Consider the following 12282-nt stretch of genomic DNA (forward strand, 5'->3'; position numbering starts at 1 on the left):
CCACTGTGTCCCATTTTCGTTACTCTCACACGTCTAGTGACTGGTGCCATGTTTCCTCTCTCCTGGTCTATGCCCAACAGGTGCGAGGAGGATGTCAACGAGTGTTTGAGAGAGGAGTGTGCGAACGGAGGGGTGTGTGTGAACACATACGGGGCCTTCTACTGTAACTGCACCCTGGGCTTCGAGGGACAGCTCTGTGGGGCCCCCAGCGATGACGAGGGTGACACACAGGTAACAGCTTTGTGATGAAGAATCCGGAAATAACTCATAGGTTTACAATCGACAGGCGCATTTCCTGTTGGTTTATGGCTCCCCATCCTTGTCATTGCATCAAAGGAAATGGATGAGGGGGACCTTAAGGCAGATGGTTGTGGTTTTAAATAACTTGATCTGACTCATTTTGGCAGACTTCAATTGTCACTTATCTTTGTTTCGATATGTGCACTCAAACACATTCTGTCATGTAGACGCTTGGTTGGGTATGATAGGGACCTGGATGAATTACTCAGACCGTGCGGCCGCAACGATAAAACTTGTAACTTTTATTTTTATAGCACCATTGAAACGCAAGACCTTCTATAGTGAGTACAAAGCTAGAAACCATTAAAAGGACAATCGTTAAAAGACTGTTAAAAAAAAGGACAAATGTTAAATCAGGGTTTGGGTTTGGGTTAGGGTTAGGGGAATTAAGAAAATATTTTTATCAAAAAAAAAATCAACTAAAGCTGCGGCAAACTATATAATAAATAATAAGGGTTTCTTTCTAGGAAGGCGTTAGAGGTTCTGAGGGCTATTCCACCTCTGTGAGGTTAAAAACACGATTTCTGAAAAATGTATCTGTTTAAAAACTAGGCTTCTTAGTTTAGTTTATAGCAATGCAACATGAATCATTCACTCCCATTTTTCTTAACTGCATGCAGTTGTGTTCCTCTGCGACTACAGTCCATCATCTCATGTTGGGACATGGTCGCAAGATTCTCTAAGAAAAACACCAGAAACCCAATGGGAACTATTCCTACACCCAATTTCTTGTAAAGATAAATTGTAGCCATTGACATCGAATACAATCCTTTTATTTATTATTTAACAAACTGCATGCTGCTCATGTTGTTAAGATCTGAGCCTGGATGGGTTATTAACCTACGTTGACTAATGCGTTGATATAAAAACAAACCACGGTATGTTGTAAGACCCGAGGAGAGAGCGCGTCAGGAGATAATTACCTCTGCTGCTGATTATGGTTCAAGTAGATTCAAAACATCACTCTTGATGATTTGTAATATATATATTTTATCAGTAACATGTATAGATATTATCAGTCAATTGTGTTTGCGTCACTAAGTGTGTTTTTCAATATTTGTAATAAATGAGGCAAGGATTCCTGCTCACCCAGCACAACAAGCCTCCCCCAGACAAAGCCTCTGTGAAAGTCAGGCAAAAGTGGCATAATAAGCAATTCAACTTTTAATCAAAGTTAACAGATTCATACTATCATATTTGTGACTTAACATTCTTGTTTGTGTCTTTGCTTGTTTGTGTTGGTGATTGTTGTGTGTGTGTTTGTTTATGTGAGTGCTTGTTTGTGTGTCTGCTTTTCTGTGTGTTTGTGTGTGTGCTTGTTTGTGTGTGTGCGTGTTTGTTTGTGTGCCTGTTTGTGCGTTTGTGTATTTGCTTTTCTGTGTGTGTTCTTGTTTGTGTGTGTTCTTGTTTGTGTGTGTTCTTGTTTATGTGTGTGCTTGTTGGTGCTTATTCTCGTTTGTGTGTGTTATTGTTTGTGTGTGTGCTTCTTTGCGCGTATTCCTTGTTTGTGTCTATTCTTGTTTTTGTGTTTGTCTCTTCTTGTTTGTGTGTTCTTGTTTGTGCGTATTCTTGTTGCTGCGTATTCTCGTTTGTGTGTGTTCTTGTTTGTGCGTGTGTTTGTTGGTGCGTATTATCGTTTGTGTGTGTTCTTGTTTGTGCGTGTGTTTGTTGGTGCGTATTCTCGTTTGTGTGTGTTCTTGTTTGTGCGTGTGTTTGTTGTTGCGTGCTCTCGTTTGTGTGTGTTCCTGTTTGTGCGTGTGTTTGTTGGTGCGTATTCTCGTTTGTGTGTGTTCTTGTTTGTGCGTGTGTTTGTTGTTGCGTGCTCTCGTTTGTGTGTGCTCTTGTTTGTGCGTGTGTTTGTTGTTGCGTGCTCTCGTTGGTGCGCGCGTGTTGCCGCGGCGCCCAGGCGGAGCCCCTGTCCTACATCGGCCCCGGGGAGATGGTCGGCATCGGGGTGCTGGTCCTCGTGGTCGCCGTCCTGCTCGTTGTCTTCGTGGGCTTCAGGAAGAAGATCTCCCTGAGGAAGGAGTCGGACGGCGGGGGCGGGGCCGGGGGCCGGCCCGCCATGGGCGTCTCCACGGTGACCTCGGAGGCGGGCTACATGCTGCGAGAGAAAGGCGGCGGCACGGCGGGAATGGAGTTCCAGGCCATGTGCGCGTCGGCGGGCTCTTCCTCGGGGACCTCCGGTTGCTTCGGCGACGGAGGCGGAGTCGGCGGAGTCAGCGGCGGCGGCGGCGGGGGGGGTCCGCCTCAGGTCATGGTGCGGCCCAACTGCCACTCGCCCAAGCTGCCGGGAGACCTGTGCGGGGGGCGGGGCGCCCAGAGGACCAGCGGGGACCGGGGCACGTCCAGCGAGGGCAGCCAGGTGGGGGGGCCGGCCGTCTGGGATGCCTGTTGGGTTTGTTTTCCTCTGTCGGGGGGAGAATAGGGCCCAGGGTGGGCGACGTGGAAATGATTTTCACTCGAGTTCAACCCTTGAAGGTTTTTAAAGCGAAGCTGTGCTGTGGATTTTAATTCAGCCTAACGTGAGCCCACTTTGCAGTCTTCTACGGCGAGAGCCGTCTTTCGTAGACCTCATTTGGTCAGCCTGCAAGCCTGTGATGGGGGGCCTGGGTTCAGCGTGGAAGCGTATAGCTTCAGGCTTCAACACAAAAACGAAAAAACACGTTGGAAACTTGATGCTGCCATGGTTACACATGGACATAAGATTGGGTGTTCATCATGTATGTACGTTTTTATATTTTTATTTTCTCCCGCAGTTGAGCAGCTTCCTCTCCGACACGTCTCACCTCCGGGGCGGGGCCAGCAGGAGGGGCGTGGCCGTGTGCAGTGTCGCGCCCAATCTCCCGCCGGCGTCTCAGCGTCACTCGGAGCATAGCCCCGCCCACAAGGTGTCCTGGGACTCGGTGGGGGGGCACGGGGGCCAGAGGGGCCAGCCGCTGGACGACCGGGAGCAGGAGTGGGGCCAGAGGGCCTTCCAGCTGGAGAGGACCCAGAGAGGGGACTCCAGCCCACCGGGTGAGTTCCAACGACCGGCTGGGTTCCAAAGTTACCGTGGTTGGAACTCAACCGGTCCTTGGACCGGTTGAGTTCCAAGGACTGGGTGGGTTCCAAGGACTGGGTGAGTTCCAAATGTACCGTGGTTGGAAACTTGGAACTCAGCCGGTCCTTGGAACTGACCCGGTGAGTTCCAAGGACCGAGTAAGTTCCAACCACCGTTCCAGTGCCAAATGTCCCATGGTGCATCTGGACTGTAGTGTTTGGATTGGATGTAGGAATTGGATTAAAGATGATTTGGTAACTCGTTATAATATTGGTACAATTATTCACAATTAATAAAGATGAGTAAATGCAGTAAAAAGCATTAACCAGCAATTAACTAACAGTTGATTAGCAGCTCACCATTGCTCTGGTCACCATTTTCTAATGGTGTTCATGATTGCTACTGTTGTTCATGTTAACTAAGGGATTAATGTGTACATTATTTAGAAGGGTTCGGTTACCCTAATAAATAATGCATACATTAATACCTTGGTTAACTTGAAAAACCATTGGTAAATGGTTAGTTAATTGTTATTATTGCTTATAACTGCAGAGTTAAGATAATTAGTGGTTTATTATTGTACCCATATGTATTACCAATGGTTCACTTAAGGCCTCTAATATAGGTGTAATTATTAGTTAGGTTGCTCACTTTAGATTTGTCAGTATAATTGATCAGTGGGTAGGAATTAGATGAGAAATGGTTCCAAGTTATCCCAGGGGTTAACGTGGTCAATGTCAGTACAAGACAGTGTCTGGGGAAGGCAAAGCATCATGGGATCCTACTCTAGCAAAGTGTGTACAGCTGCACCTGAGTCCAACATAGGCACACACATCATGTGTATGTGTGCAACGAACGTAGGATCAAAGAAACCCTGCTATCGGCTGGGTGTTGCACCCAGAGCTCCTCCACGGAGCGCTTTCCATTCACAGGGACGGGAACGGAACCTTTTGATCACAGCCGCGTGCGAGTCGGGCAGCCGGGAGGAGGCTGTTACACTGTGCTTACTTTGCCGCTGTAATTAAGTAATCAGTGGTCTTCTTGAGAGGTACCACCTTCATCAAGATATTATGGACTTTATGGATTTTTTCTTAACAGGAAAGACTACTTTTTGGTAATTAAATGGGCTGGTGGTGATTTTGAAGGGCTATACTTTAGATGTAATTTGTTTGAAATGTCGTAGCCACCTGTCAGCCATTAGTGAGTGAACTGCGCTGTGAGGATATCTGCTTCGAGGTTGAATGATTGGTACTTTCTGATCAATCTCTCTTGTCTCCTCCCTGATGAGTTTGGTGAATTCGTCTTCCCTGTTAATCACAGGTGTGTGAAATGCATCAGTTCTAAACGGCGGTGAAACACAGGGCGAGGGGAGGGGGCATATACTTTGGTGGTTTGGTTTGAAAGACCTGCTCTCTTCTGCGTTTTTCTGCCCGTTCTTTTGACAACTGTCAATCTTATATCTATAATCGTATCGTGCATGTGTTTGTTTGCGGGCTTGCCATGTGTGTGTTTGTGTGCGTCTGTGTGTGTGTGCAAGTGCGTGCTTGTGTCTTTGTATGTGTGGGTGTGTGTGTGGTGTGTGTGTTGTGTGTGTGTGTGTGTGTGTGTGTGTGTGTGTGTAACTGCATGTGTGTGTGTGTGTGTGTGTGTGTGTGTGTGTGTGTGTGTGTGTGTGTGTGTGTGTGTGTGTGTGTGTGTGTGTGTGTGTGTGTGTGTGTGTGTGTGTGTGTGTAGCAGAGGAGGCAGCTGATTTGCTGGAGGAGGCTCAGTGCTTCTCGGACAGCCTCTCCGAGGCCCGTTCTCTCAGCTCCTTCACCTCAGAGTCCTTCGATGACAACGGTAAGAAGAAGACTCAGCGTTGCCAGATTGGGCCAGATTTCCCACCCAATCTGGTAAGATTGGTTGGCCAGATTGGATGGGAACAGCGCTGATTCTGCTGTGTTTTGCGAGCGGTGCCAACAGAAGGCCTTGGCTTCTGTCTGTGATCTTTATAGAGTTCTTGGTCGTACCGCCGTACACACCAATGGTGATCTAAACCCTTTAAAGGGCTCATTGTAATGCCACCAGGTGTGGGTGTGATTAGCTGATACAAGCCGTTTGGCACCGGGAAGGAATTATTTTCATAGTGAAATCACAAGTGTATGATGCATGTGTATCCTTTAGTTGGCAACGAATGGGTTCCAACCATGTAAACACTATACATGGTTATTTATGAGGAACTTTATAACGGTATGCCAGGAATTTGGAAAATACATTTGAACATTTTAATATTGGCTCAAACAGCACAAAGAACATCATTTAATTTTCTACATTCCCATGCAATTAGAAACAACAACAATTTGGTATTTGAGTCGAATCTTCTTCTTATGATCATGGTGTCGTGTGTAAGCCTGGGTCAGGATTTTGTTTTCTCTCCGATTAATGTAGTTGAAAGGAAAGAAGCAAGGACTAGGAGTGTGTTTACCACACACAAACACAGACACATACACTCTTCTACAAATGCATATTGTTAACGTAAGCTAACATGCAATCACTACTGATAAACACTGTAGACATCGCCATCCTTACAATGACTTGATAGCAAAAATGGTTTCATAATCTGTTCAGTGAGCGTGTCTGTGTGTGTGTTTGTGTGTGTATCTTTGTGTGTATAAGCCTGGGTCTGGGTTTTGTTTTCTATCCAATTAATGTAGTTGAAAAGAAAATAGCAAGGACTAAAGTTGTGTTTACGACACAAAAAGACTCATACACTCTGCGACACACACACACACACACACACACACACACACACACACACACACACACACACACACACACACACAACACACACAGCAATACTGCGACCTTAGTGTTGACTGACAGTCCCACCCTGTAATGGGAACCTTGGCCTTCTCATGCAGACACCTACATTGTCTTCTTCTCTTTGTCCCCCCCCCCCCCGCCCCTGTTGTTATTATTACGCTCCAGCCTCGATTGTGACGGTCATACGTCTTCCCAACAATGCTGTTGGCAGTATCGAAAGCGACGGTAAGTCGGGGTGGGGTTAAAACAAAAACCCTGATCTTTTCCTAACAATCTCCGCAGCCGTGCTGAAGAGATCGCTCAATGCTGTCCCACACAATGCTGTTGTGAACGTCACCCTCCACGCTTCTCAGCATTGACGTGGTGGCGGCTGACATCAGCTTCGCTCGCTGGCAGGCATCTGTGTTTAGCCTGGGATTCAAGGGCTGGGGTGTGTGTTTGTCTTTGTGTCTGGGTGTCTTTGTGTCCCCCTGTGTCTGTATGTCCGTGGGTTTTCCATCTATCCGTGTGTGTGTGTGTCTGTGTTTGTCTCTGTGTGTGTGTGTTCGGTTCTATCCGTCTGTGTGTGTCTGTTTCTGTGTGTGTCTCTGTGTGTCTGTATCTATGTGTGTTAGTGTGTGTTTCTGTCCGTAACTTTGTATCTGTTATTGTGTCTCCTTTTTGTATTCATGGTTTTTATTTGGACAATGTTACTTTGATCCCTGCAAGGTTTTTTCACCATGATCACCTGGAATGATCTAGTTGTGGCCTAGAATTAAATGCTAACTCGGGGAAGGGTTAGGCTGTTCCATAATGTTATTACCTATTAAGTTCATGCTGTTACAAGTTGTCCCATTGTTTATTACAGGTGTATTAACACTGTAACAAGGACACTGTTATTTATATTTTATTTATATCTTACAAAATGTCCCAATTTACATCTCAGTTAGAGTCTTAAAATAATAAACAATCGTTATTCATGATTTCTATTTAGCATAATTCATGGCATATTTTTTTCCATAACAGCTACCTTTTGAATAATGTATATTATTCATGCATGCTAATGCTATGACTGGAAATTATCTTTAGTGTTTCTGGCATATGGGTTTTGTCCCTAGCATGAGTTATGATATTGAGGAACATATGTGAATGTGTGTGTTTGTATCTGTGTGCGTGTGTGTATGTTTCTGTCTGTGTGTTTGTGTGTGTTTATTTCTTTGTGTGTGTGTGATTGTGGCTTGACATTGGCCAGGATGCAGTGTAATGCGTTTTTTTAAGCCTCCGTTGTAAGTCATCCAGAATTTCTCTGCATTGAATTGTGTGCATAAGTAACACGTTTCACCACGAAAAATGCACCCTTCTCCTTCCTTATCTCCTGCCTCATTGCTCTCGCTTTCCGTTCTATTTTCCAGCGGGTCCCCACACGCGCCGCGATGAGGGTGTCTGCGCGGAGCGGGTCAAAGACTACATCGTGGATTGTAAGGCCCACCTGTCTTCATTCTTTTGTATCCATAGTGTCTTCTCTCATCTGACAGACTAGGGGAAGTCTCGCTTTGAGGGAGCGCTCTGTGTGAACGCTGGTGATTTATACAGGGAAAACAGGGTATGGTTACCAGGGGAAGGGCTGGTGTCAAGACGGTCTCTGCCCACACGTGTTATTGATGCACCGTGCACCAGGCTCTGACATGGGCATTAAAGCCTCTTTTACATCCCACACACACGCACGGATGCGGGCCCACCCTCTGACAGCTGGCTGTTTCTCAGACAGGAATCCCACTTTTAACACGGCATCCACAAGTCTGCTTCAACATAACATAACATCTCTTGATGTGTGTATTCTTTTTTGATATTATTCTTGCACAAATTATTGTTGCTATAGCTACGACCTCTATTGAAATGACCTCCAGTGAGGCCATCCTGTTGGCATGAATGTTCACGTCTCTGAATTGCTTCACCGTCCCAGATGCCCTTGAAAACATGCTTCCTTCCTCCCCCCCCCCCCCCCCTCTCTCTCCCTCTTGTCCCCCTGCAGCGTACCACTGGAAGTCCCCCCCGCAGACCTCCATGTGGCTGTCCCCGTCCCGCCTGAGGCCCCCAGAGCTGGCCTCCCACTGGGACTTCAGCGAGGCCCAGCAGGCCATCCGGCGGGGGGGCAGCATGCGCTCCCTCCAGCTGGACTACCGGCTGGCGAGCCCCGGGGCCCCGGACGGCGCCCGGGGCCCCGGGGCCCGGGCAGAGCCCGCCGGGACCACCTTCCAGTGGGACAGGACCCGGTCGGGAGGCTGGGAGAGGAGGCCTTCAGGGGGGCGCGCCAAAGACCCCCAGGAGCCCGTCGGGGGCCCAGGGGCCCCTTGTGACGGCGGCGGCGGCGGCGAGGACAGCTCCTCGCCCGTCTACGAGGAATACCGGGGGGCCCCGCAGGAGGCGGAGCCGGAGGGCCTCTACGACACGCTGCCCCCGACGCGCCGCGCCTACGAGGGGATACCGCCACCCCCCGGCCTCCACCTGCACCCGGCCCAGCTCCAGCCCCCGCTGCGGGCCTGGGACGGGGGGCGGACGGAGGAGTGCCTGGGACCAGAGGCCGAGCCGGGGGAGCAGGGCGGGGCGGGGGGGGCCGGGGACGAGCTGGAGAGACTGCTGAACCTGGTGTCTCTCCGCGCCCGGAGAGCCACGCGGACACACAGGTCGTCCACCGGCTCCGAACCCGCCCCGGGGTGGGACGGATTTTAATCAGTAACGCACACACACACACACACAGGGACAGACACACCGACACACACACACACATAGAGACACAGACACACACACACAAACACACATACAGTACACTAATGACTAGTCCATGAGCCCAAGATCCTAGGTTCCCTTTTTTATTAACTTTTGGCAAAGTCTTGTCCCTTTCCGATGCGTTTGACGTTCGCAGAACAACATCATTGCAGTATTTTGTAAACAATAGAGCAAACGTTCTGGGCACAGCATTTAAGGAAAACACGTTAATATATTCAGCTGAAACCCGTATTGAACACTATGTTGCTCTTCAGGGTTTCGTGTATAGAAACGAAAATCCAGAAACAAATCTACAGTCAGCATATCGTATTGCCAAACCATTGATAAGCAGCTTGTTAGGACGTAGGGACGACATGAGTCCTTTCTCGGTGTTTGAATAATTCACTTTTCTTGAGAGACGTTCGCAATAAATTGGGAACCGTGTTCAAAGTGATAACCAAATCCATGTTATGTTATGTCTTCACCCTCTATGGGGGCTCCTAACAATGCGAGGTTCTGCGCCTGAAGCACAAAGAGCTCCCAGCGAGTTGCCGTGTTCCCAGCTGTGCAGCCCACTGCACGGTATCTGCCTGCTATAGCTGCTGGTGTAGGAGGCTGAAGATATCTCAGGACACTGCACAGCGGTAAAGTGTATGCTGATGTAGCTCTAGCTGCTTCTTTAGAGAAGCGTTGTGCGGCCCACGCAAAGCCAATTTTCTGAGGCAAAAACAAAGATTAAGAAAATGAGATGAGTTGTGCTAAGTGACTACGTAAATTAGATTAAATACCCAACTGTATCTTGCAGTTTCGGCGCACCCTCTTCCCTGTGTGTTACTGTTCCATGTGCCAGAGTCCTTTGTCTAGTAGGAATGCTTGGTGTCTTAAGAGAGAAATAGGAGAGAGATGTTTATAATGCAGACGGTATAATAATGTGTTTTGCATATGCCTGTTGAGTCCAAATAAACACGCGCTTAAAGATGACGACGTCAGCCGCTAAAGATCCTATTTTTGTCATAACATCCTTACATAATACATGGTATTTATGCTTTTCTAGGCACTCAAAGACACACAGACACAGATCAACAAAAGACAAACAAACGGCGGAAACAGGGACAGAGAGGGGGAGAGTGAGATCACGTCACATGTTGTGTTTCTGGCAGATACAAGAAGCACATGTATGGGCGATCCTTTAAAATGATCATGACAACAAAACAACTTGGGATTGTGACTATGTCTATCAATTATGTCTTCCTATCTATCTACCTACCTGTTTCTCTATCTAGGTGTTGTCGTCATTGTTGTTGTTGTTGTTGTTGTTGTTGTGATTGGCATGGGCACAGGCATGAACGGCAGTGATTTAAAAGAGGAGTAGGGAAGGCTGAGGAGGAGAGATGAACGCTGGAAGATATAAACGCCAGAGAGCGTAATCCCGTCCAAGCCCTGGCCATATGGGGGCAACGGGTTGATTATCATCCGCCCGGTCGACCCCCGTATGTGGGGCGATGATGAGGACCACACTGTTCTGACCACCGCCGGGATTAGGCTCTCGGACTCGTGGGCACCTAATCTGAGAGCCACACATCTGCCACCACCCTGCCTCGTCTCTCATCTTTAATTATGTCTCTCCTCGGTTCTCCTATCTCACGCTACCAAACACTCTCTCTCCCCCACACACACACACACGCACGCACGCATACAGCTCTGCTTGCACATACAGCAGATTCACTTTGTGTAACAGATCAAATCCAATATGTATATATGTATATATAGCACATTCAACTGTATAACATCAAGATCACCTTCAATACAACCCTCTCATTAAACCCGACAAGTCACCTTTTGATCTTATAGCGTTTTTGTGTGTGTGTGTGTGTGTGTGTGTGTGTGGGCGCGCCTCAAGTCTTATACATTCGGATGCCTCTCTGATCACTGAGGCTGGCTGTGTAGGAAACGGGATGCTAATGGTCAAATCAGCAGGCGGCCTGACTGCCTTTTCTACTAGCTTTAAGGCTGCACAAGGCCTCAGAAAAGCCCCTCTCCAAACTCCACTCAAGTAAACTTCCTCCAGCTCACAGTTGAATCAGAATGCGCTTAACAGTCTCCAATACCCTCATCTGTTATTCCCTCACGTAGAACCCCAAGATAAAATATAGGGGCGAAGCAATATTTTGATATTGTCATAAAACAATGACAGGGCTTTTTTATCTGCGGTGTCATATTGTGCAGTGTTTTTGCCTGTATTCTTTTTTCTATTTCTGGGAAACAAGAAGGCTGCGGCTGTCCTCTACTACATCTCAAATATTTAAGAGGCTATCTGTGCAAGGCTTCCTCCGGACCCTTCCACTAGTGTGTTCCTGTAAAGGTACAGCTACTGAAATGGGATGCACAATCCATGGCAGAGGGGGGGGGGGGGCAGGGTTGGGTAGTTGCTCAGTGATTGCTCTGTGTTCTGTAAGTCATTGTTATTGTTTCGTGGTACGTGCATTTTAAAAAAAATGCGGCTTCCACGTACAGTGTGTCAAATACCATTCGGAATCTAGATACTGATTGCTTTGCTTCCTGCATCTCGCGACGAACCATTTGATAAAGGCGTGTTGTTCTATGTGGATGGGCGGACAATAAAGTGTTGCCTCAGTGGTGTATGGCGGTGCTTATTTTATACGTTTCCTGCCGTTTCTATCTTATGTACTATGGATAAAGGATCTTGTTTACACTGCTGAGGGCAATATTTCCATTAATAGCGATCCCTACTCATTTGAGCTCTGCTGGCACGGCCATAACTACCCACTCATATCATTGTCATATGTTGGTGGGAACCAAGTCCCCCCAGCTGTGTCAGCGTCACCATGTTGAAAGAGATTAAAGCTATTCAGCGATGATAATATGGGATGATGTCCCATTGTGGGATGAAAGTAGGCTGCGCTTGATACCTTTCAATCGATCTCCCACCACCCCGCAGAGAGAGAGAGAGAGAGAGAGAGAGAGAGAGAGAGAGAGAGAGAGAGAGAGAGAGAGAGAGAGAGAGAGAGAGAGAGAGAGAGAGAGAGAGAGAGAGAGAGAGAGAGAGAGAGAGAGAGAGAGAGAGAGAGAGAGAGAGAGAGAGAGAGAGAGAGAGAGAGAGAGAGAGAGAGAGAGAGAGAGAGAGAGAGAGAGAGAGAGAGAATCTGTGAGTGAGTTTGAGTATGCTCATGCTCACAAAAAAATAATCTATTGAATCGTGTCCCAGAGCAGGATGGTCCAACTCACTTCGTGCTACACAGAACGAAATCCAAACAAAAGCATTTAAATTGGGAGAATTTATGTGCCACTTCTATTGCCACATCCCTATAATCACAGATACCTAGATAGACTGGGGTTACGCCAGAGGTCTTCATTACGGTACTCTGACAATG

At 47.6% G+C, this 12282-nt stretch overlaps 1 protein-coding gene across 1 annotated transcript in view; it reads left to right on the forward strand.

Moving 5' to 3' along the window:
- fat3b (FAT atypical cadherin 3b) overlaps window positions 1–10731 on the forward strand; it is a 68468-nt gene extending 57737 nt beyond the window's left edge. The window contains exons 45-51 of the mRNA XM_030361056.1: window positions 81–231; window positions 2207–2665; window positions 3060–3318; window positions 5081–5182; window positions 6311–6370; window positions 7537–7602; window positions 8157–10731. Coding sequence (XP_030216916.1) covers window positions 81–231; window positions 2207–2665; window positions 3060–3318; window positions 5081–5182; window positions 6311–6370; window positions 7537–7602; window positions 8157–8854 — 1795 coding nt within the window. The 3' untranslated portion in view covers window positions 8855–10731. The remainder of the gene's footprint in view (window positions 1–80; window positions 232–2206; window positions 2666–3059; window positions 3319–5080; window positions 5183–6310; window positions 6371–7536; window positions 7603–8156) is intronic.
- The last annotated feature ends 1551 nt before the right edge of the window (window positions 10732–12282 follow it).

The sequence above is a fragment of the Gadus morhua genome, chromosome 7, assembly GCF_902167405.1.
Source record: "Gadus morhua chromosome 7, gadMor3.0, whole genome shotgun sequence".
Taxonomy (NCBI): domain Eukaryota; kingdom Metazoa; phylum Chordata; class Actinopteri; order Gadiformes; family Gadidae; genus Gadus; species Gadus morhua.